Source organism: Botryllus schlosseri, chromosome 16 (genome assembly GCF_051294905.1).
Source record: "Botryllus schlosseri isolate E-star chromosome 16, Bs_hap1, whole genome shotgun sequence".
In the NCBI taxonomy this organism is placed as follows: Eukaryota; Metazoa; Chordata; class Ascidiacea; order Stolidobranchia; family Styelidae; genus Botryllus; species Botryllus schlosseri.
Window position 1 is genome coordinate 12,702,544 of NC_137251.1, and position 26,726 is coordinate 12,729,269.

At 41.4% G+C, this 26,726-nt stretch overlaps 2 protein-coding genes across 3 annotated transcripts in view; one reads left to right on the top strand and one right to left on the bottom strand.

Annotated features, from left to right (window-relative positions):
* LOC145458884 (beta-1,3-galactosyltransferase 1-like) overlaps positions 1 to 26,726 on the top strand; it is a 214,785-nt gene that overhangs the window by 140,908 nt on the left and 47,151 nt on the right. Inside the window, exon 4 of one of the 2 annotated variants that reach the window (XM_080337384.1) lies at positions 14,596 to 15,625. The exons of the other annotated variant lie outside the window; for it this stretch is intronic. Coding sequence (XP_080193510.1) covers positions 14,596 to 15,244 — 649 coding nt within the window. The 3' untranslated portion in view covers positions 15,245 to 15,625. Of the gene's footprint in view, positions 1 to 14,595; positions 15,626 to 26,726 lie in introns of those variants that run through there. 2 annotated transcript variants of the gene reach the window in all.
* On the bottom strand, positions 79 to 2,100 carry LOC145458648 (uncharacterized). Its single transcript, XM_080337084.1, has 4 exons — positions 1,120 to 2,100; positions 698 to 906; positions 232 to 285; positions 79 to 142 (listed from the first exon to the last, which is right to left on the bottom strand). Exons 1-4 carry the CDS (start codon positions 1,159 to 1,161, stop codon positions 79 to 81), a joined length of 369 nt encoding a protein of 122 aa, XP_080193210.1. The 5' UTR covers positions 1,162 to 2,100.

The window sequence follows — 26,726 nt, forward strand, 5'->3', positions numbered from 1 at the left end:
GAGTTCTGGGAAGCGTAATATGTAAAAGTGAATCAAATGCCATACTTCCTATAAAAATATGAATCTCAGAACGTACCGTCATTCGAATAGCCGTTTTGCCTGTGGAATACACTGTCGGTAGACATTTCGAACGAAGAGCAACCTAAAATAAATAAATAATAATTGATAATGAATATTTGATAATTTTACAAAGCAAGTTAACATCTCAGGAGAAGAAAATGTTGAACAAACCTTCCAAAGTTGTCTCTACTTGGTGCCTCTCGGGACGTCTTGGTGTTGAGGTGACTATAGAAAGAAATACATAGTCACATATCGAATTATTTTACAAACTGTAATTCAACAGACCTGCCCGCTTTTTCTTGGATAGCAACTGCGAAGTTCGCTTCGAAGTTGAGGCAGACAATGGTTGAGAATGAATATAAGTATCAGCAGGAACTGCTTCATTGTCAGAATCATCAATATCTGCAGAAAATACAAGTTGGGATGAAACTAACACTATGGAAATGGATAGACAATTGATAATAAATATATAATAATTTTACAAAGCAAGCAACATCTCAGGAGTACAAAATGTTTAACGAACCTTCCAAAATCGTCTCTACGTGGTGCCTCTCAGGACGTCGTTGTGTTGAGGTGACTTAAGAAAGAAATACATAGCCACGTATCGAATTATTTTTCAGATTGTAAGTAAACAGACCTCCTCGCTTTTTCTTGGATAGGTACTGCGAAGTTTGCTTCGAAGTTGAGGCAGACACAATGAAACATCAGATAACATAATTGTTGGGCGTCCATCCGTGTCCGAGCTCTCATAGGGAGTTGAATCAGAAATAGTGGCAGGAACAGCCGTTTCTGCATGTAATGGAGTGACATCCTCAAATGGATCCAACATTGTACTGTTACGGCCATCTGTTGATAAAGTAATTCATGTATTAAAGCAGGCATGAGAAGATGAAATGTTTACTTGGACTGGAGCTATTATAAGAATGAGCTGAAGATTTCATCTTATTGGCTGGGAGGAAAGAGCTTGATTCGAAAATTGACATCACACAAACATTATGATGCCAATACCATGTGATTCATGAAACTCAAATCCAAAACTGAATAAAATTGAACACTTACTTGATACTGGTCTATTAATATCTTCAAACTGTAAAATTTCATCGTTTTTTAGTTCAAGCCTGCTTGATTAACCTGGTCGCAGCAGTCCATCTCTTTCTGTAAGCTACGGTAATCGGTGTCTTTTTCGACATTTAGGCATACTGAACTGTAGCTGCTTCAATAGAGTAGAAAATTAATGAGCCTATTGGAGTCCACGGTTTGCTGTGTGCATGTCACGACCTCATGATCAATAGAAATCTGCATTCTACCAAAGACTAATATTTTTGACATGTTCACAAGGAACACTGATTGGTGATGGTCAGACATGTCATTGTGGATAAGGAAGCATACTTGCACATGCCATCAATTAATAAGGAACAGATGAATACTATACTCGATAAATCACGCATGTAGCTATGGCTGACGATATGACCGACAGAAAACTACGGTCTATCAAGTAACCGTATGCCTGAACTATGTTTTTATACGAAGCATAATTATAAATTAGCATGCAAAGTTCAGTTTTCTGCACTCCGCTATAGCTCTGTTCTTGCTTCAACATCAGTTACCGCGATTAATCCGCGACCTCAACTAACACCGCACCCTCAACTACGATTACAAACCGCCATTGTAAGACCTCGCGCTGTTGTCTGGCGGCATCACACGTGCGCGGCGGGCGAGCTGATGTTCGTGTAGGAAAAAAATGCCCTACGTCACTCGGCGACAAATCGTGCCGGCTGTATCCCAACTTCCCAACGCGACACGCGTCTTTGTATAATGCAATATGAAGTGTCGGGTATGTGCGCATGTAGTATTTTCGTTGTCGGTAATCAGTGAACTGGGTCTGAATGCTACAATTGCAATAAAATGACACCATGATGCGTGTATCGTCAAGATGAGAATGTTTGCATGCCATGTCGGGCAGTAGCGAATCACATGTTTGCCACCTCCAGATGACATACGCGATGATACGTCATGATAACACTCCCTCTGCAGTTTAGTTCGTGTTAATTTAAGTCCCCATGCCTCACAGCTTAAATTGATCATGAAAATACATACCCAAATTCCCATCGTTATTTTGAACATCTTTTTGAAACTTTTGTAAACGTTTGAAAGCCGTGTCAAACGTTTACTATTTGCGGGGATAACCTTCCATACCATCAAACTATCTGTACGGATTGCTAACTGTCTGGCTTCATTGTGTGCTATGACGATAAGGGGGGCACAAAATATTCACTGTCATAAAGGGGGGCGTGTCCAAAAAATTTAGAGAACCAGTGGGCTAAACTAAATCTTAATATTTCAAAAATGGATGAACAGCAAATAAACTCTTCTGAAACCTGTGCTGAACCATTTCCCACTACACCACGGTCAAAGTTTTTTTTTTAATGTCCGATCAGTATCGCGGCTAGTTGCAACAATGGCAAAAATAATTTAAGTTTCCAACCAAGGCTTTATCAAACTTGATCACGCATTTGTAGAGATGTTATCCCAATCTTACTTCCAAATTGCCAAAAACGGTTGCATACTTTACATTTTGGCGTCATTTCAATTTTGACAGTTCACCGGTCCGCCAGACATTTTTTGAAATTTTACCGGTCCGCGAGGCGAAAAAGGTTGAGAACCACTGGTCTACATCACAATTTTTCATCATTCGGATTTTGATAGAAGAACTAATTCCTGCGCAGTCTTGCTTCAGTTAGGATATTGCGGTACGTTGAGAATAACACCATGTCAGCCTATTTGTTTCATTTGACCGTTTATCATACACAATAAGCAGAGAATGGTCAACGGTCGGCCTATAAAGGGTTCTATACCAATACCGAGAAAACCATTACCGAGAACGGACATTACCGAGAACGCTATTACCGAGAATGGACATTACCGAGAATTGACACCACAGAGAATGGACATTACCGAGAATTGACATTACCGAGAATTGACACCACAGAGAATGGACATTACCGAGGATTGACACCACCGAGAATTGACATTACCGAGAATGGACACCACAGAGAATTGACATTACCGAGAATTGACACCACAGAGAATTGACATTACCGAGAATTGACACCACCGAGAATTGACATTACTGAGAATGGACACCACAGAGAATTGACATTACCGAGAATGGACACCACAGAGAATGGACATTACCGAGAATGGACACCACAGAGAAAGGCCATTACCGAGAATTGACACCACCGAGAATGGATATTACCGCGAATGGACACCACACAGAATGGACATTACCGAGAATGGACACCACAGAGAATGGACGCTACCGAGAATGGACACCACCGAGAATGGACATTACCGAGAATATTGACATTACAGAGAATGGACATTATCGAGATTGGATATTACCGAGAATGGTCATTACCGAGAATAGACATTACCGAGAATATTGACATTACAGAGAATGGACATTACCGAGAATATTGACATTACAGAGAATGGACATTATCGAGAATATTGACATTACAGAGAATGGACATTATTGAGAATGGACATTACCGAGAATGGTCATTACCGAGAATAGATATTACCGAGAATATTGACATTACAGAGAATGGACATTACCGAGAATGGACATTACCGAGAATGGTCATTACCGAGAATGGACATTACCGAGAACGGACATTACCGAGAATGGCCAATGTCGAGAATCTAACTTACTGAGACGGACGTTGTCGGGAAAATTATACCTGAGAATTGACACCGAATGTGGCAACGCCGTGATGCACTTACACGCGATCTTTACGTACATATGCATGACATGCCTGCATGAGTGCATGCATAAATTGTACATGTGGACTTATAGTCCTAAAGCATGTGATCATCGATCAATGGGGTTGGATTTAAAGCGGTTTTACAATATCAGCTGATTGTCTCCAACGCTTCCGATTCGTGTACCAACCATGACGTACGAATTAGCCTACTGCGCTTCACTGATACGGAAATCTGTAGCATCCAGCTGAGATGCATATCTCAAAAGAGTATAATATGGTTGAAATCGAGGAGGCATCAACTCTCACACAGCTCGCAAAGAGAGCAACAAATATGCTGGCAAATCGGGGTGTACATTTTTCATTTACGGCATACTTATTTTCAGTAGACGGTTTGTCATTCTATACATTGGTCAACACATATGTTTAGGCTGACGCGATAACTCGGGAACAGGCCTATGAGTGTATCAAGTAGACAAGGATTAATATGGGTAGCAGGTGATTATAATGGAGAACGTGCGTATTCAATCAGCAGTGACCGTCACGAAAATCTGGCACACGAATTATTGTAAGGGAACGTGTCTTGCGGTGATTCTGGACGCAAACACAATTGAATGTAGGGCGGAGATAATGAAGTTGGGTTGAACAAAAAGTCGATTATCGCGTTCATCAGGATTTAGCAACCCAGGATAAAGAAAGTTCGTTGATCGCTGCGCCAGACACCCCTATAAAGTAGGCTACAAGATGTAAAATGATAAGACAGTGCAATCATCTACGACAGTGCTCTTCAACCTTTTTCGTCGTGGTACACCCTTTTAAGGTTTACTTGAAACTGGTACACCCCTGACCGGATAACTCATTGATTCCGTATAGTAAGCCTAGACCAGGGGTGTTCAACTGTTCAACCTCCTTGTTATTCACGGCCGTGCTTCGATTCCTTACATTACCGCATTCCGGCGTAGGGTCGTAATGGCCCATCTGGACGTCATATAATCAGGACTCTAACTGCCGCACCCCAAACCCGTAAATTGGGGAGGGCGAGCTCGAAGGGGGCCCAAAGTTATTTCTTGAATAAACATAATTTATCGAGTATATTTTTAAAATTTGTTCAACTTCATTCAATTTTTCTCGTCCCACGCTCGATTTAATGTCAAATTTCTTGATTATAGGATAGCCTTCCCCAAGAAAAAATATGCAAGATTAATAGCAATGGGCATTTCGGTGTCGGCCATTACCGCGCCACAACGCTCCAAGACATATGAAGTTTTAGGCCATGTAACAAAATGCGATCCTAGAAGTGTGCCAGAATGATCGGCAGGGAGAAACATTGGTCAAAAAGGACCGCCCTTGTGCTGACTGAAAACCCCGAGTGCACCAAGGGGCCCGCCCGAATTATTTTTATTCACGGGCCCTAAATTTTCCAAAACAATTCATTTCAATTGTAAATCTTAAGGAAAATCTGATTACCTGAGCAGAGAGATACAATAACAAAATTTATAACAATATGTATGCAATTTCTGATATTATTGACGGATTCAATCAGGAATTGTAGAAAATTTCACGCCTCCCGCGATCTTACGCTATAAACTAGCGCACTAGCGTGTATAACAAATTTCGCTGACAAAGTAGCGGTTGAAACGTAGACCGCGATGAGGGGTCTACTGTTTGGTTTATGACGCTATGGGGGCCCAAGATCAACGTTTTTTAGGGGGGCTGACGAAGTGCTGTTTCGGCCCTGCATATTACTCATGTTAAATTGGCTACTGACAGCTTCACACCGCGGAGAACGCTTGTGATGTTCTGCACCATCACTGATTTCTTGAGGTATACCTTGCGTACAGAAGGTTTTAATTGTAACAGTAGTCACGCGGGCGCTAAAAACTTTTACATGTGGAAGATTTATTTCGTCTATCATATGGGTAGTTTCATATTACTCTCAACTATTCATCCATTCTTGGCACACGTGAATGATTAAGCGACGGAGGGGGTGTAGGCATACACGTATACGAATCCGTCTTGGTATTTCTTTATGGGGTGCATCATTCTCCTTTACGGTTTGCATTTGGTCGGTGGGACTCAGATTACACTATATATAAATACGAAAAATCCTTGCCCCCTGAATCGCGCAAGCGTGAATAAAATTTTCAAGTTTAAAATCTCTCAAAGATTTAAGAACCTATTCGTTACTTCAAATTTCATATTAACAGACGCGAAAACACGCTCTAATTTAATTAATACGTTTTTAATAAATATTGTTCGGCTACATGCGACTGTATGTCTGCAGGTGCTGGCCTGTTGAAATGAGGATGAACAATGCTGCAACGTATTCGAAATGTTAATTACTAATCAGGGCTCGAGGATCCGGACCACCAGCTAGCACAGTGGTTCTCAAACTAGACCCCCTCGAGACATCCTGGCTACGCCCCTGTAATGACGTACACTGCGCTATCTATAAGGAGCTCATAGAAAGTACAAATTCAATATTTCTGAACCGTCGCAGTGGTTTCCTCAAGCATCATTATAGACGGATATTGCAAGCGGAACACATGTCATCTCCATCCTTTTCTAATCCAAAAGGAATCAAAAAGTCCATACCAACATTGAAGTGATGTGCACACTAAACATATGCTTATGATTAGAGCCCGACCGATATTGGATTTCTGAGCCGATACCGATAACACCGATATCCAGTACCTCCACCGATAACGCCAATATATTCAGCCGATATTCAAAATATGTGGAATCTAGCTCAAGGCCCATATTTAACACCTCAGAGCATTTATTTCAACAACTTTAAAGCCATTGATATGCTTGAACATGAAATAAATGATTTAGGGGCTCTAAAAATATATCAAAAAAGCACCAATCCAGCAGTTGCAGATTACAGTTCACGAAGCACAATTTCTCGGCCCTTTCTCCAAGGAGTGAACTTCTGTGGTCTTCCATAAATGATGTATATAGTACTAAACACAGTCTTCCACTTGGTACCATAGTTAGTGGCACAGCAAGAATTGGAAATCTGTCTTCATTTCGGTTCCACCGCTCCCTTGCAGGGGATCTTTCCTTCAAGGTTTCACTAAATATTGATATTCTTCTGGCAGTGCACCTGGAGCCTTCAGCATACCATTAACAAATAGCTGAAAGAGGATGACCAAATCAACTCAAATTGTCCACATCTGCAACTGCTCCACCCATCCCCTTGCCCTTAGGCCTTGACCATGACCAGCATTTCAACAATCAATTGATCAATAATAGTTGGCTAATGTCAGCATGGAATCAAATATTTTCGTATCAATTATTGGCTTTACTCCACGTTTGCTTGATTTTCTTTCCCTCTATGCTCGCATATTTCCTATCATGGTGGCCCCGCAGGCCTCAGTCAGACGACTTCATACATTACTGGTATAAATAGCTCTGTTGGTCTTGATACCGAACCAATAGCACTATCTTCAGAGAAACATTTCGACGCGACGCTTTTCTCTATCATCACGAGGGTCAGTCCAGCATGATTGAAGTTCTCATTTTTCTTACTGATTGAAATCTTCTGCAGACAACTATCCATCCAGCTGCTCTCTGTCTTCATGGTGATCGATTACTGCAGGGGGATTCCCACGAAGTCAGTGGGGCATAACGGTGGCTAGTTATCTAAAATATTTTTCAGATAGGCACGCCTACTGCCTGTATGCAGTATGCATTATATGCAGCTTGGCCATTTATTTTTATAATTTACCGTCCTCACGTCTTCTATCGACTTCTCTGACTCCCTGCCACCATGTTGTGACGTCACGAAAATGGCCGATATTTTTTTACCTTCAATGGCCGATACCGATATTTCTCTCCAAGCGTGATATCGACTCGATATTATCGGCAAGCCGATAATCGGTCGGGCTCTACTTATGATACACCAAAAGGAATATCGCTTACAAGCTCGTACAGCTGATATGAACATATTTTACGATAATGCACGTCCGGTCAACATATTGATGTTCTGAAGCATACAATTGGCAGTTTATTGTGATAGCTATATAGTCATCGGTCCATTGTAATTCGGATCTGTACACCCCTGTACACCCCATGTGAGTGGTACACCCTTTTAAAATTTTGGTACACCCTAGGGTGTACGACAACCCTGGTTGAAGAGCACTGATCTACGACACAAACGGAATGCAGGTTGCAAAAAATGTTGACTAATTGTAAACAATTTTGACAATTTTTTGACCTAACGGTACAATTTTGACAAAATTTTGACTTATTTTGACATGTCAAAAAAATCGCCTTAGTTATTACCTTACAACTTGAAATAAAGAGTGCAGTGTAAAATGTGTTGCAGTTGCAAAACCATCAAAACCGTTGAGTGACTGTCATACCGGTAATGAATTGCTGACATTGCAGTACTTGTCCACAATGGACCACAACATCGCCTACATAGGGCTATTTCAGTGTGTTGAGAGAGAACATTCCGTTCTCTATATATCAATAAACTTTGTTCGATAGTAGCTTTCCATTACCACCGTAGTACTGGACCTGGTCGCAGCCAGGCATCTTATCAGATTCGAAACTCGAGCATCCAGCAATAAGAATGTCGATTTCTGCCATCCTTAGGGCTATTTGTTCTAGAGTTCGTAGCTCAGACGAATCATGTACTACAAAATATCTAAAGAATATCCTTTTGAATAAGGGATATCAGTAGCCTACCAAAACATCTGAAATAAACGACCCTGTTGCAATGCAATTTACCGAATTTCCATACCTTACAGTACATGGATGAGATGATCCTTTACACCAGTGGTTCCCAACGTGAGCGATATCGCCCCCATGGGGCGATTTGGTGGTCTAGGGGGCGAAAATAACGAAGGGGACGATAGGGGGGCGAAAACGGACGAAGGGAGCGATTATGGGCGAAAACAACGATTGGGCGATAGGGGGTGATGGCGCGTTAAAACGGCTATATATTGGAGTTGTGACCATAACTGCCGCACCCCAAACCCCCCAATTGGACGAACTCGAATGGGGACCAAACGTATTTCGTGAAATAACATAAATCATAGAATATTTTTTAGAAATTCATGAACCTTTTTCAACAAATTTTCGCGCTGCGCGCGATCTGATATCTTCATTTATCTTGATTTTGGGGTACCTGTCACCCAACGAAAATACGCATGATTTATGGAAATGGGAGACTTCGACGTCGGCCATTGCTGCACCACGACGCACCAAGACAAATGAAGTTAGAGCCCATGTAACATGCGACTCCGAGAAGTGTGCCAAAACGATCAGCAGCGAGAAGACCTTGGCCGAAAAGGAATGCTCTTGTGCTGACCGAAAACTTCGATATGTATACCGTACATATGTTTCATTGACCATAGGCGCCTCAATGCGTGGATTGTTCCTGTCCTGGCGACCTTAACCCTACAGGAATAATGCCATCCCGCTAGGCCAGTAGAGAAATACCAATTTGAAATCATGTGCGGCTTTTAGTTTGGTACGTTTTGACGATTTCCATATGTTCTGACATAGCAGATATAGGAGGTCACGAAATAGCGTCATAATAGCGATTCCGCCCAAAGATGTTTAATTATTATTCAGGGGTCCTACCTTTTTCAACACACCACACTCAGTTCTGCCGGTAAATCTGATTACGTGAGCAGAAAGAGGCTAAAAAAATTGATAGCAATATATATATGCAATTCCCGACCATATTGACCGATTCAAACATGAATGATATAAATTTGTTGCGTTTAGGCGACATACGGTGACTCACATAACAGTACATGAAATAGGGTATAGCTGATATGCAGCGACAAAAAGCCCACTGGCTGAGGGGGTCTTGGGTTTGGTGTATCACCCCATGGGGCAAAAGACCAACGTTTTTTTTGGGGGGGGGGGCTGACGAAGTGCTGTTTTTCGTTTCCCAATATTTGGGGGGCGATGATCGGTTTGGAGCTTCAAAAGGGGGCGATGAGTCGAATCTAGACCATAGTGGTTCCCAGCCTTTTTTCACCCACGTACCACTTCGAGGTTTTATGCAGTGCTCGCGTACCACCTACATAATTTACCATCGCCGTAGGCGGTCAAAAATGTTTTCACCATTTATGACGTCATAATCACGTATTTGACCTATGTGGGGTGTATTAACTAGGGCGATTTTTATACCTAGAAATTGGAGGAATTTGAACTAAAAAAACTTAATTTTGACCAAATTTTGACCTCACGTAAGCAAATTAGGTGTTTTCGCACATAATAATAATAATAATTAAAATAATTAATAATAAATAATAATAATAAATATTATTTAATAATAAATAATAATAATAAATAATAATTAAAATTAAAATCAACCTATTTGTTTCGTTCGACAGATTATGATGCACGATCAGCAGACAATAGGCCGTCTACAACGGTAGGACTATAAAGTAGGCTACAAGCTGCAAAATATCAAAGTCTAGGATAGAAAAAAATGGAGGGGTCAAATAATTTTGACTTTGTAAACAATTTTGAACATTTTTTGACTTTACGCTTCAATCATATAAAAAAAACGCTCTGGTAATAACAAATTCTATCGAAATAGGAATTATCCGCCCGGGTTGATGAGATGCATGGAATTGTTTGTACACCACTAGTCAAAAAACTTCAAAAAATTCAAAATCAAACCCACTTTAACTAATAACTCTCTTCGGTCGAAAATAATAACAGAATCTACTCGCGTATTACCTGGAATACTTTCGCGTACCACAAGCGATTGCCAACAAACCGGTTGATCGCAGCGCATAAAGTTAGTGTTAATCTCATGATTTAACAAGCCGGAGCAAACTATAGATAACTAACTATAAAAACTGCGTGCAGTGCGTACCATTCCTACGCACAATTATTCCCGATATAATGACCGTGCCTATTGTCTCCTAGGTAATGGCTTCACTAAGCAATCAACTAAATAGCAGCGTTGTAATGACTCGAGTCACGATTTTTTTGTGACTCGACTTGACTCGAGTCATTTTTTCAAATGCGTAAAATGACTCGACTGGACTCGAGTCAATTTCTGTATTGAGTCGACTTGTACTCGAGTCATTGTGCGTGACTCTAACCGAGTCATATGGCTCTAGACTAGGACGGCCAAGACAGACATTTCATTGTAACCTCGAATAATAGTAAAGTTATCACATTATTGGTACTTCGTCTTTAAGTCGTGATACTTGGAAAATAAGATCAGGACGGGGCCTAAGATTAGTTATCGTAGGCCCTGGTCATAAGCTATTAATACTAAGGAAAATTACTATTATGAATGCCAGTCATTATATCACTCGGTAAGAGTTGAAAAAAGTGGGTTGAACTGAATTGAACTGAACTGAAAACTGAACAGTGAACATAATGACTTGGACTCGGATTCGAGTCAAAACGCTATGACTCGATCCTCTACTCAATGACTTGGACTCGGACTTGACTCTGTGGTGAATTGAAAATGACTCGACTTGACTCGAGTCAAAATTATAAAAGTGAGATTGACTGGTGACTCGGGACCTTGTGACTTGGTTACAACCCTGCTAAATAGTATTCTGATACAAGCATATTCTTCTAAGTGTTGACGCATTTAGACTGCTATCTCGTGGATTTCGAAATATAATTAGAATTATTGTCATTGTTTAAACTTGGAAGTTCCAGCACAAATTATACTCATTCCTAGTTTAAGAAACATCATTTTTCTGAGGCGGCTTTGCGATTCCTCTCAGATGCTTTTATTCCCTTCATTTTGAGAACCACTGCACTATGCAGTCTACAATCTTTTCACTACTTGGACTCTTCCACTATATTAATAGACATGTTATTGCCAATGAAACATCCACAAATATAGCAAATTAAATCTGGAAAATTTTTGCATTGTCTGTTATCAAGTGCGACATGTACGTAAAAACAAATGTTCAATCAAATTTTCAATGACAAATTGTCACACCAGAAAAGACACAACTATGATATGATAACCGCTACCGGTGTATTGGACCCTTGAACGGAGAAAAATAGCTTGGATGTAGTGTACATTTTTATTACACTAGCCAAAAGCCGCTATTCTGATGCATATTAATAATAATAATAATAATAACAGCACTTCGTTACCCACCACCACCCACCCCCACGTCCCAAAAAACCTCATCTCCGTAGGGTGATAAACCAAACCATTTATATAGTTCATGTTAGATTCAGTTATGATCGGGAATTGCATATACATTTCTATCAATTTTTTGTTCTCTATTTGCTCACAAAATCAGATTCATCGTTAGAGATGAGTGAGGACTGAGGAGTCATGGAAAATGTAGGGCCTGTAGACTAGGGTTGCCATATTTTTGAAACCCCGATTCCGGATACTCTTTGGCCCCCACTAGCGGATTTCAAAATGAGGTATGAGCACATTGTCGATCAATATGACGTCACACTAGCAAAGCTTTGTCTTTCGACTAGAGGTGGTCACGATCCGGTTCAGGAGTATGTGGTTGCGTGTTGTAAGTTGTCACCAGAGACGAGGCCACATTTTTTCAGCCCGCGCCGCCCAAATAAACACTGATCTTGGGCCCACCGTAGGGTAATAAATGCAACTTCTGGGAACTGGTTTCTAAATGCATCTGGTCGTTAAATAATTTCAATTAATTATGCCAACAACATTGGTTCTTCTACCAAGTGTTAGGAGTAAGCAGTAGAGCTGGTGGAATATGATGACTTCGAAAATGCAGGGAGCGTAATGGTACATCGTGAAGTCATGTTCATGTCATACCTATAAGATTATTTATCAGCCTAATTCCGGTGCGCACTGCACCACCGAACTAAATGAACACCGCAGACCGGTGTTCTATGGTCCCGACTCCATTTTCAATTTGAAAATGTCCCGTGGCCCTCTCGCCCAGCTCAAAATTTCAAGAGCTGATTACTAACTAAAGGTGGGCAGTGTGGGCACATTCGCCCAGACTTACTCGCGACCTATTTTGGAAGCTGATTACGTTCAACATCTTCGCGATCACCAGAATAAAGGCAAACTACCCCCGGTTTAGAACCACTATTTTTGAATAAAGCATCCAAACGGCCCAAACCGACTCTATGAATATACCGTTATCTTGTAATTGCGATTACAATTAGACTTATTGTTGCAAATGAATGTTATTTATATTTATTTTTATCGTAATTTTTGCGAGGGTGGTAGTCCCATATTAAAACCAATATATGTGACACTAAATCGCGCGCAACGCGAAGAAAAAATTCATGCAGCATAAATCTGCTCAAAAATAGTATTGGTTATGTTGATTACCGAAAAAAATTATGAGCTTTACTTCAAGCCTTCAAAATTCCGGACATTTAGGCATATTTCAGAAATTCCTCCCGGACGCAGTTTTAACAGTGAAATTCCGGACATGTCCGGGAAATTCCGGACGTATGGCAACCCTACTGTAGACATAATATTTAATCATATTCGGGCTGACCAGCTGGTATAATGACTTCGTTGCATGGTGTTATTTCGCGACCTTCTTTCTGCTATGTCCAAAGATATTGAAATCGCCCAAACGTACTAAACCAGCAGTGCTTCTCAAACTTTTTTAGACACACCCCCTTTATAATACTGAAAATTTTCGCGCGCCCCTTATCGTCATATTACAGAATGCAACCCGAATGCGAGCAATCCCGACGGATAATTTGATGGCATGGAATGTTATGGTTGCTGATGAGAGGATTGTAAAATATGAAAATCAGACTATACACAGAGCAATAACTATGAATTGAAGGTAAATCGCGAGGAGCTCTAAACAAAATTTCAGTTGACCACCGCTTCGCGCCCCCTTCTGATGCTTTCATGCCCCCCAAGGGGGACGCGCTGCCAAGTTTCAGAACCACTGTACTAAACTAAAAGATCTACACGATTTGAAATTGGTATTTCTTCACCGGCAAATAATTGTTCTCTGCGGAATGGTATTTATCCTGTTGGGTTCAGATTGAAAGGACGAGCATTCGGCGCCAACCATTTCGGTGCCTTTCGAGGTTTTCGGTCAGCATTAGGGTAGCTGTTTTCGACCAAAGTTTTCTCGCTGCCGATCGTCCAAGCAGACTTCCCGAAGTCACATGTTACAAGGCCCAAAACCTTTTCGGTACGTCATGGAGCGGTAGTGGCCGACGCCGAAATGCCCTTTTCTATAAATGATGCGTATTTTTTTAGGAAGGGTATCCAACAGCAATATATTTTACGCCTCTAAATCACGCACAGCGCGAAAAAATGAAGAAGTTGCATAAATTTTCAAATAAATACTCCATAATTTATGTTCACGAAATAATTTCGCCCCCCCCCTATTTGGGTGGTTTGGGGTGCAGATCAGTTACGGTCCCGCAGTATGGGAGACATAAACGCACAACTCCACGATGGTGACATGATACTAAATGAGATTTGGGCTATCCATTATGTACCTAGTGCATATAGTTTAGCCCGTCCACCATACCCCACCCTCACCTAACAGCCACAGAGGGTTAATGATCGATGAGTGCGGAAATAATTACATTTTCGGAATCAGTGACCACAAAGTTGACAGAAACAATTCTAAAATCAAGCCAAATACTTTCATTCGATTTTGTTGCGTGGTTTTATCGGTGTTCGGATATCCCATAGCGACCTCGAACGGGGATTGAACGTTCGCACCATCCCTAATACGCACGAGTGTCGGTTATCGAATTGTTCCTCTATGAATGTTCTGCTCAGACTTGATGATAAATGTAAAAGATTCATGTGTTTTTCCCTATTCCGCAGGCATGTTCCCGACAAAATCCTCGCGAGTATGCAATGGGCAGGAGAGCATCTTCCAAAAACTTGGATATTCTCAAGCGCGGATGACGATATGTCTTTACATGTACCAAATTTTGCTTCCTACATCGACAACATCATCGACAAAACTTCTCTACATGCGGAAAGCATCGAATCCTCGACAATCAATATGCCTATTATGTGTGTTTATAGTTATAAACAGAGTGACACACCAAATAGATATCAAAATAGCAAATGGTATATGCCGGAGGAATTATATTCCCCTAGTTATTGGCCGCCATATTGTCGGGGTGGATGGTATTCAATGCCCGTAAATTTAACGGCTAACTTATTCCGCATTTCAAGACGGATGAGATATTTTCCGTTGGATGACGTTTGGATCACCGGATTAATGAGGATTAAATACCTGGCAGAGATTTGTCAAAATGAAGACTATAGAGTGAATGGGATGTTGGATGCCGCGCCACTGTCGATGCGGCCAGACTTGATGCTCATGTTTAATATATTCGAGCCAGTGTCACGAGTTATCGTGAGTCATAATTGGGGAAACGTTACACACAGAAGTGTTGATGTCGAACAGAACCTGAGGCTGAAATGGGAGGAATGGTCTCGGTCATTTTCCGACCGACAGTGATCGAATTGGCGTTGGAATGTTTCCACGGCGTGACCAATGTTCCCTCTAATTTTTCACGAGTCTGCGCAAACACACCAACTCAGTGCGCGATCCTTCGGTCAACAGTGCGCGACAACAGATGTGCGCGTATCCGTTCAAGCCACGTGATTTATTGATAGAATCGAATCACAGCATTTATATTTCGTTTTATTAGACGACACTAGATAATAACATGACGAGTGGAGGAGGGGAACCCACGCTCTAAACAGGATGTGGTCTCAATTTGAAGTCAAGCCAATGGAGCCATTTTGTTCAAAAAGCCACCGTATTCGCACTGAAGCAAAAATATTTTTAAAATATGCACCACAACACACGTGCGACTCTGTGGTGTCGCAAAGGGTTAAGAAGATGATAAACCTTCACATCACGGATATCGCTCGTGTGCTATGGTGGATATTTTTGAAAATGCTTTCAGGTGCGGTTCAAATACGGTGGCATTCTGAAAAATGACTGCTGCCAAAAATGTGTCTTTTTTGAATGCTGGTATTTCTTGACCTCCCATCAGGATTGTCGGTATAGTGGAAAGATATTGGAAACGTACCAGAAATATATTTCTTTCGTGGGGAGCACACGATTACAAGTTGGTATTTCTATATAGTGCCCATTTTCCGCTGCTGTTCGCATCTCTTGTATTTGTCGTGTTTCATATTCATGGTATTTCGACTACATTGGTCATTTTACACTACGCCGGCATTCTTCATTATCATTCCGTATTTACCGACTTATAGCACAGCCCACTTCTAGGGAAAGGACGTAAGGGAAAGGACGTAGTTTATTTTTGTTCTTGATGTTTTTGCGGCATATACACCGACTCATGATACACATACACACGATCTGTGCATATGCATACCATGAGTGCATGATGTGCATATGCCGCTGGACAAGGAAGTGCAGATATAGCCTTTACGGCTTTCTAAGTCATGCACCACCCCTCCATGCTCTCCCAGTAATGCATGAGTCATGGATACCAGTGTTACTAATCAGGTCTTTGGTCGGACCCGGCCGGGGATCGAACCCACGACTTACCGATCAAGAAGCCGGACGCTTCACCATTACGCTATCTTGTCTAGGATTTTTAAGACGCTGCTTACGCGGATCAGATGGCGAGGCAAAGCCTGTAGATTGACCTCCAACACTTGGTAGGAATTCTGAAGCCGATCTCGGAACCGCACGCGCAACACATTCGTGTTGCATGCAGCTGTGAAACGTAGCCTACCACTATGCTATCTCGCCACCGTTTGCATCTGTACTGTGCGGCTCAGATTGCAAAGGGCACCATGAAGTCGCATTGAATCGTGCGTAGCTCGAAGAAAATTTCTAGATTAATGAAAATCTGGAGTCAATTCGTAAATTCAATTTGTATGTCAACTGCCGTCAACTAGGGTTACAACATTTTTATAATCTGAAAAGAGGACACTTTTTCAGAATTTTCAGACTTGCAAAACCGGAGTAGAATTCTCAAAAAATGGTAAATATCCAACTTTGTGGTAGGTTGACTAAAATAAAAAAGTAAACTTTCCACTCAGCTCCGAAATACCTGCTGGGGCGTCACTTCGGTGCTGCTTTACGGCATATCAGTCGAATTTTTCTATAAATAGGACAAAATCTCAAAAAAGAGGACAAAAGGGCGTCCTCCGAGGACACTTTTAAAAAAGTCAAAAAAGAGGACGTATGGTAACCCTACGTCAACACATAGGCTTAGGCTACCATTCAAAACAAACGGTGTTTTAAAACACTTTGTTTAAAACATGTATTAAACAGTGTTTTAAACAAATGCCTTTTCTAAAAAATAAAATAAAATGTGTTTTTCGTTTCAAACGTTGTCTAACGATGTCATATAGTTAGTATAATTACACTAATTAGAGCGAAATTCCGGTGATATAATTCTGATCTAGTATATGAAATGTTTCTACTCACTAACTTCTATTTTAATCAATATTCTGATTCTACTGGAAATTCTACATGTACACCGTACACCGTATTGCAAAACGAGCCAAGGTTGGTGCACACAACTACAACTACAACTTATATTCCACAAATGACAAAGTTAATCACTTGGACAGCTAGACTAATTAGAGTCAAGCGCCGCTAATCTAATTGTAATCGAATTTGTGAAGTGTTTCTATGCGCTACTTGCAATTCTAATCTAAGTTCTGGTTTTCCTTAAAATTTTACACGAGAACTGTATCGTGCGAAACGAGCCAAGAGTGATGTACAGATATTCGTCATTATCATGCTTATTATGACAGTAAATTCTGATTTGATACCAGCTGGACTTGATTTTTGTTGTATACAAAATTTCTAAATAGGAATTTCCAAGTTTTTATGAATCCAATTCAGTACTGCTAATTCTAATCCATTTGCATAAAACTGTGTACCTATAATTCTAGTGCTAAACTAATTTAGACAAGCTGAAAATTTTCTATACTGCCTATTTTTCCTCATCGCGCGGAATACAATATATGGCACTCGCTCACCTCAAGACCAGCATCTCCGAGCACCAGCCGCGGAGCAAATTGATTTGGTCGACCGCGTCTCCAGGTCCTTGAACTCGGACATGCATTAACAAAACTCTATCACCTGCGAAAAAAGATTCATCAGGGTGAATAAGATCAGGTCTTACCGGGAACAAGGCTACCGACTGCTAAAAGGGTGTGGGCGCCATTTATATGTTTCTCTTCAAAATATCATAACGTAAAAAAGAATGAGTTCTAGCAGGCTACTACTAGAAAAAGCTCGTGGGCATCTGGGGGGGGGGTGGAAGATTCTTTTTTTTTCTCCACATAAGGCGGTTGAGCTGCAGCCTCCCAAGCATTTAAGGAGCGGCACGCGAATGAGCTCAGAGGTACCTCTTTCATTTTTTAAGAACAAAGACTACTGTAGCCTACCTCCGTAGAAACACTTGTTACTCCTTTTAAAGGAGCTTGAAACAAGTCCTCATTGTTTGAGAGGCTTGAACAGACCAGAAAGTATCATAAAGGTGTTAATATTTAAATTTACGGTACCAAAAAGCTTTAAAAAGTGCCAATATTCGCAAATTCAGCACTGAAATGTGTCAGTCGCCAACACTGACCAGGAATCTACAAATACAATAGTATTGAGAGAGTGTTGGGATAAGTCACGATACTTTCGAGTCACAAGTCATTTCGAGTCATTGCACATTTTGACTCGAGTCAAGTCAAGTCAATCGATCTTCGAAGGTGACTCGAGTCAAGTCAAGTCAATCAGATTTTGGAGTTGACTCGAGTCAAGTCAGGTCAGGTCACGAGTCAAGTCACAATTCAAGCCAAAGTTGCCTTTTCGATGTATGAGGCATCCATTCGTCATTGCATTTTGCTAGGTGTTTGAAATATCCAGATTGAGTGGTCATTTATTTTGAATCGAGGAATAAATATACATATATACAATATATATACATCATACATTTATACAATTGGTGGAAAAGTTTGCCCAGCTCGTATTCGTGCCGCTTTTGTTGTAGAATTGTGGACTACCGCTGATTTACTTTGATGACCCTATATGCAGAGAAAGATGAACTCCGCCATTTTAAATTTAATTAGGACTGTCGAAACTCATTCCTGTGTATATATTAGTATAGTCCAATTATTTGGCACTGTTTATCACATATTTGTTACCAAGAGCCTTGCAGCAGTTGGCCAATTCTGCTATGAAGTACCCGTGGCATTAAAAATCACGCGAATCTGTCATCGGCCTCGTGTGAATAAAGCCAGTTGGTTAGCACCGCCCTGTATCAACTACTAATCAACAAAACTCGGGCCCTGTTATTTTGGCATATGCGAAAAAATACCAAAAATAGCTTATTTTTGGCATTTTTCAGATTTTATTTTTGGTAGTTTCGACTTCGCCAGGAATTGTATACTCAAATTAACGATGTAAAACACTGTATACCAGTGCTTCTCAACCTGTGTGACGGTTCGCACTAGTGCGAATGAAAAAAATTGCGAAGGTGGTGCGAATGGTGCGAATGAAAATCCGGATCAAGTGCGAGTGAAAATCGTGAATAATTGTTACTTTTTCTGACGTGGAATAATTCAAATAAACCTAATAGGAGATCCATGATCATAACTGTCCTGATTTTATTATCGGTGTCCCGAAAAAAAAATCTTCTGCAAATACCCACAATTGATTTTAGCTGCATTCTTAATTATGAGAATACAGCAGTACCAGTAGATACACGAGAGTAACTCAAGGTCGTTGGGTTGATTGAGTTTAGGGTTGTCCGTTCAGTATAGGGATTGAGGACTGTTAGCTCCGACAATTCCCGTTACGGGACACACGAAGACATTTAAAGTAGGTTATTACATGCGACTCCGCAAAGTGCGCTCCCAAAATGATTGACGGCCATAAAACCGACTCATGTATTCGATATAGATTTTCGGGTACTTAAATGGCTGGCGCCTAATGATCCTGTCCCTGCAATCAGACTTCTCCGACATAAATGCGACTGGCACAGGAAAATATCGCCAGTCCTCCCTTTAAAAAGTGCTAATTTGAAATCGCACGAGTCTGATCAAAGGAGTTTTGTAATTTGGTCTGGTATATATATCAGCAATTCCAATCTCTAAACTAGCATCAATCTTTACCAGAGGTCACTAAATAACCGTGCTCCAACGAAGTAATTATTAAGAATGGAATCCACTTGCTCACATACACGCACCAATATTATTGATCAAATACTTTCATTTATTCGAAAATATGTACGCTCCGCGCGACTAGGTCCGAAATGAACACAGCTTTTCAACTGGAAGCAACTGGAAACTTCCATAGGGTATGTGTGTGCGTTCGTCTAAGAATCGACTCAATAAATGGTAGTGATGAAATTGTCCATGGCAGGATGTACGGTTCTGCGAGGTGTTCCCACGGGAGAGTTTCCCTAGACTCATAAAAATCCCCCCCCCCCCCGCAATAAAAAAAGGTAATTCTGGCTACGACCTTGTGTATGAGCGATTTCTTGAGTGTTGACAGCTTTCTCCGCAAGTCATGAAGTAACAGCAATAAATGACAACTGTCCCGCCCAGCGTCCACCCTATACAAACTCTAAATCAGTGGTTCTCAACCTTTTTGTCGTCGCGGACCCTCTTTGCACCTTCACGTACCCCGGCGGACCCCCAGTTCTTATTTCAAATTTGCCCCTATTATCATGCAACCTTCATCTGTCTTGTGCAATTATTATCTGTAGGCTAGTGATAAACAACAGCGACATTACCTTTCTTGAAAATAACATCGACTTTTTATTATTTTAAAGCGAATTCTGTAGCTGCATTTCTTGAAATACAGGGCTATGTCTTGAAAATCCACGTCGTCGATTCGATATGAACGAGTGCCGAGAATCAATTTCCACAGAGATAGGTGGAGGCGAATGTAATAATAACGCGTAACGCGTCCGACGACACATTTGGCTATGATGGCAACATACATGGATCAATATATCCTCCAGCCTAGTCATTTCTATCTATAGCAGCTCATCGTGAAGTTATATTCTGGAATAGCGGTCGGTGTATTTCATAGGAGAAAATGGATCTCTGCATACAATTATTTCTAAAACCCCAGCAAAACATTCATGAATAGCATTGTGTTCGTATAAGTAGGCTATTGGCAATTAAAATGACTTTGCGCGGTGGAATATTCCATCCCAGACGGCCATTTTCTGTTTATGTGAGTCCTGAACTTTCAGCATTTATGAAGCGAAAGTGCTTCATCATCTCTCTAATTTAAAACAAACCAAAAATAGCTTATTATTATTAGGTTAGCAACCATTTTGCAAATTTGGAATTTTCGTGGATCCCTTGAAAAGGCTTTGCGGATCACCGGTTGAGAACCAATGCTCTAAATAGTCTTGCCGTGTGTTATGAACATAGTTCAAGTGTACTAGCGTACTAGCCCTGAATGTTCGATGACACCACTTCTATCAGCTTTGCCGGTAAATCTGATAATGAAAACGTATTTGTAATATGCAAGTAACAATATAATGAACAAATTTCATTCTTTAACCAAAAAATTTTCGCGCTTCGCGCGGAAGTATTGACGTCAGAGTTTTCTACAATCACACATCACTTTATATGAGCGGAATATATGCATAAAGATCGCCTCAGATGTTGTGTTAATCATCCAATAGGGGCCCAAGACCATCGTTTTAGCCCATTTTTCCTTATCTTTAGGTGGGAGGGACTCATTTACGTCATCGAATTTTTCGCCCCCCCCCCCCAAAGATTTTTTCTGGCTACGCCCTTGGTTGCGACGCAATTGTAAAAATTTGTTTAACTTACGACGCACCACTAATCGTAGCTCTCACAAGCGTACTGAATTAATATTTTCTCACTATAATTATAGCGTAACCAAAAGCCTGGTTTGGAAGCTGGTGTAGTGGCAAACATACAGTATATCAGCCCGTCTGATCCTGCGACAGACTGAAAAAACGACGTCAAATTGACTTTCTGCTTTCTTCAGCTAAATCAGTGGTTCTTAACCTTTTTTCTTCCAGCGCCCCCTTTCAAAAATTATCGTGCTCCAGCGCCCCCCCCCCCCAACTTCATATTGTAAGGAATGTAATAAAGACAATGAGTAAGAGGGAGGGCCGTAACAGCACTTCGTTAACCCCCCTAAAAACGATTGCCTTGCGCACCCATAGCGTGATAAACCGAACTTCTGAGGGCTTCGCCCCCACGAACCACATATCGTGATTTTGATGGTCAGCAAAGTTTGTGTGGCCTGGTCGCCCTAAGTACCAAAATTTTCCATAATGCATGAATGAATAGGTGGTAATTACATATATAAGTCGCTATATAAACTTTTTATCCTCTCAGCCCACGTAATCAGATTTACCAGTAGCACTGAGTGAGCTGTTGTATAGGAAAATAAAGGGCACGTAATTATTAATTAAACATATTCGGGCGTGCTCGCAAGTACAATTATTCGTTACCAGGGCCGTAACAGCACTTCGTCAGCCCCCCCCCCAAACTAAAAACGTTGGTCTTGGGCCCCATCGGGTGATAAACCAAACTTCCGGAGGACTTCACTCCCAGACCCCCATTAGGCTGTCCGCTATTTGCTGATAGCCTATTAGGTATCTACATTGGGTGTCCATTTACTTAGGCAGCTATTCACGTCTATTCGCGCGAAGTGCGAAAAAATTCACTAATTAATGATTGAATTGGTCAATATCACCGGGAATTGCATGTAAATTGAGATCAATTTTTATCCTCTCTCTGCTCACGTAAACGCATTTACCGGTAGAGCTGAGTGAGGTGCAATGTTCCCTCTAAGCTGCGCACGTGCGCAGTACTGACACGGTCTCTGCACACAGAAAATCTACGTTGCGCACAACAAATCCGGAGTTATTACCTTTTTTAAGTCGTTACGCACTGTTGTCCAAGGGTCAGCGCAGTGAGTCGTTGAGTGTGCGCAGACTAATCAAAACTTAAAGCGAACATTGTGAGGTTTCTTGGAAACTGTAGGGCCCGTTACTAATAATTAAACATATTCGGGCGGGCGAACCCGTTGGTATGACTTCGTTGCATAATGTTATTTCCTGACCCCCTGTCTGCAATATCAAAAAATATAGAATCGCTCAACGGGGATATCGCCCAGCAGGAATATCCCTGTCGCCCAATCGTACTAAACTAAAAGACGCACACGATTTCAGGTTGATATTTCTTTACTGACATATAATTTTTCCCTGCCAGATGGAATTCGTCTTCTGGGGTTCTGATTGCCAAGACAGGAACATTCGGTGTCAGTCATTTAGGCGCCCATGGACAATTAAACCTATATGTATTTTGAAGGCTATATGTATCGACGTTTTCGGTGTTAATTTGCTCTGAATACTCATTAAGGATATGTCCTATCACCACATCATCTACTGCGAAGCCATTTTTCTCCAGCGCCCCCCATACCGCCCCCCTGAGCCCAGCGCCCCCCATATCGCCCCCTGAGCGTTTCCGCCCCCCTTCAAGATCGCCAGCGCCCCCTGGGGGGCGCTGGTGGCAAGGTTAAGAACCACTGAGCTAAATAATCATCATATTTTCGTAATAACTGTTCGATTAGCGCGAGACAGGAGGATAGGATCATCGTTACAGACTCGCATATGCAAATTACTGCAACGCAAATTTTTACCCCTTCAAGGCTTATTAAAGTATGGACCGTAAAGGGTATAATTTCGGGTCGACACGGTGCCAGAGCTATCTGTTAATATGTATGTGATATCCCGTGATAGTTTTTACATATCCAAGGTCACTGTGTTGGGTACTGTAGCCAATGAGCGAGACACGCAGAAAATATGGCTTCATCACGAGAATTCATGGTAAGATTTGTCCGACTGGTTTTTCTGGAAAACATGGTCTAATACCGTTTGGATGAACTGGTGTAGGGGTGTGCACTGTGCAACGAGCGAGTTCAGGCCTACGAGACTCATTCATTTCGAGGCCAACCCCCTCTGCGTCGGGAGTAGTATAGTAGATCGCTCGTGATGTGGCAGGGGTTCTTATGGCGGGGTGGTGAGCGGCTGGGAAAGCGGGGGTGGTGAGCGGCTCTTATTTCTTATGGCGGGGGTGGTGAGCGGCTATTGCGTCTTATGGCGGGGGTGGTGAGCGGCTCTTATTTCTTATGGCGGGGGTCATGAGCGGCTGGAAAACCGGGGGTGGTGAGCGGCACTTATTTCTTATGGCGGGGGTGGTGAGCGGCTATTGCGTCTTATGGCGGGGGTGGCAAGCGGCTCTTATATCTTATGGCGGGGGTCGCAAGCGGCTGGGAAACCCGGGGTGGCAAGCGGTTCTTTTGTCTTATGGCGGGGGTGACAAGCGGCTATTGTGTCTTGTGGTCGCACGGTAACCCTTTTCAGCATAGGGATCGGTCGCAAGCGGCTCTTATGTCTTATGGCGGAGGTGGCATACGGCTATTGCGTCTTATGGTGGGGGTGGCAAGCGGCTCTTATGTCTTGTGGTGGTACGGTAAACCTTTTCAGTATAGTAATCGGTCGCATGCTAACGTTGTGGGTATAGGCTGCGGCGGCGACTCGTATGGAAAACTCGTGGTCGTGATTCGCCTTTTTTGCTATAGGTGGTGGCGGTGATTCGCCTGTCGTGTATTCTTAGGGGCTCTGTGATGAGTCGCCATGTGTTCTTATGGGTGCGGTCGTGATTCGCACTTTCAGGCATCTCTCGCGTGGTGTTGAATATGTACGAGTCACCAACAATAACCGCACAAACGGAAAGGTGGCTTGTAAGAGGATTTACGCAGCGCGTGCGACCTATATTTCGAATGACCTGCGCGCTGAATTGTTTCCCATGCAGCTGTGTGCTACTATCGATTATTACACTATTCCATTCAGCACGAAATAGTTTGCTAAATCTAGGAATCACTTCCAAGGTAATATTTTGGTAATTAGTTTACCGCAGAGCCGGCGTAGACGGCGGTTCGAATATCAACAATAACCGCGTTCGCATACTAACACTCTAAAAAGGTGTGAAATATCTGTAAAAATCCTACGACCACTCACAAGATAACACATCAGAATAGGCATCTCTCGTGGTTTGGTGTTACAAAGGTAGGAATTATAAGTAATATTTTGGACGACAATGATATATCGTTATTCTTATGGACGCGGCGACATGATAACGTTACAGGTATAGGCTGTGGTGGTGATTCGCCATGTGTTCTTATGGGTGCGCTCGCACGTCGTACTTTCAAGTATAGGTATCTCTCGCATGTCGTATTGGAAACTCGTGTTCGCTCGCTCACGTGGTGAAATTTTAGTAAGCAGTTTGTCACAGAACTTGATTTCGCTGGTAAGATTTAACAAGTAACGAATAACAGACCGCCAGTGTCGGTAACTTGAATAGCGACAAATTGTCACTTATTTCCGCTCTAACCCTAATCCTCTGTGAAGTGAACGCTTATTCAAAAGGGTGTGATATAATTTTAAAATCCAACGACCACTCACCGGATAATGCTTCAGACATAGCAATCCCTCATGCCCGCTCACAAGGTAATATTTCGGTAATTAGTTTGTCCCAGAACCATCGCAGACGGTGATTCGAAAACCAACAATTTGTCACTTGCCCGCGATTGCTATATGTTTCACGCCTCTCGAATACTAGCTGACTTTAGTTGCGTGATAAGATCCATGAAAATATTCAATCAATGTGTTAGTTTGTCAACTTGAAATGTAACTCACTACACAAATCAAGTTGAATCGTATTTGAATGTATTGATTCGACCCAACTCAAATCCTTTGACAAATCCTATTAACGCGATCTGTTGAATCGAACGTAACCTGAATATTACTGACGCCAACATTCACCCGCATCGGATCATTCACACATTCCACGCAGCTGTTTTAACACTTATAGAATCAATACCAACTATCTCTAACCCGATAATATTCAATCATTTTGGTAATTTGCCAACTTTAAATCCATTCGCGGGATGTACTAAAGGTAAATCCAAATAATCCAGAATGAAATATTTGGACTTTGACATAGTCTGAATTGGAATATATTGACAAACATGACTACCAACTTTGATCCAGTCACATTTCAAGATCATACTTTGAAACAATCCTTGAAACTTACAACTCTATTCACGACTGAGTTTTCCGTTTATCAGTTTCAGTAAATACACCTTGTCAAGTCAACCCGTTTGTAACTTACCCAACCAAAACAAAAAGTATCCTTATGAAAAGTAGACAAGACTACGCAAGTAATCACTACAACCAACAAACATATCAAGTTCGGTTTTATGCATATACCACCAACTCGTCTTATTGGAATGTCAGCAACTCTTTACGGTCATAGTTACAACCACATTATCTAATTTACCCGACCAACTCGTCATGATCATTCCTGAAATCAACACAAACATGACCACTGACTTGAGTTAACCACAAAACAGCATCAAGTTTTAAATCCGCTTGCAGCTGACGGATTATTCGAATGCATCGATGGAGAATATTATTGAACTCGTCGGTATTGTTACTTCAACAAATTACACCGACTGCGAAAGTTAATATCGAATGGTAAGACTTGATCACATATTTATTGATCACAGACATGACAACATTACCGAGATTTTATAAACTAGTCGTATTACTCTACACATCTACCAATATCAAAATGCGAGTCATCCAATTTTTCTACTAAAGTAACATTTCACTTTCGGATTCGGATTCGGTATAGTCATACAAATTGTATTAAATCCAACATCAAAACAAAAGGACTTTTTTAGTTTATTGAAATCAAATCATTCGTCTTCGACTTGTGCTTTTTTAGATTACCCGCGACAATTCGTTTCGAGTGAGTTGTAACCGAAGTCAAGATATCTTTGTGTCCACAGATATGGAAGATGAATATAGCTAACACAATCACGAATCGACGTTTCAGAGTATTTCACGGATGTAATAAACTTGTTAGTGTCGCCTATCTAAAAG

What these genes read in the sequence shown, in the direction of transcription:
- LOC145458648 (XM_080337084.1), bottom strand. Translation starts at nt 1,161, where the DNA reads ATGAAATTTTACAGTTTGAAGATATTAATAGACCAGTATCAA. An exon ending in TATTAATAGACCAGTATCAA is followed by an intron (nt 907 to 1,119) that starts GTAAGTGTTCAA and finishes CTTTATCAACAG; the next exon opens with ATGGCCGTAACAGTACAATG. An exon ending in ATCCAAGAAAAAGCGAGGAG is followed by an intron (nt 286 to 697) that starts GTCTGTTTACTT and finishes TTCTTTCTATAG; the next exon opens with TCACCTCAACACCAAGACGT.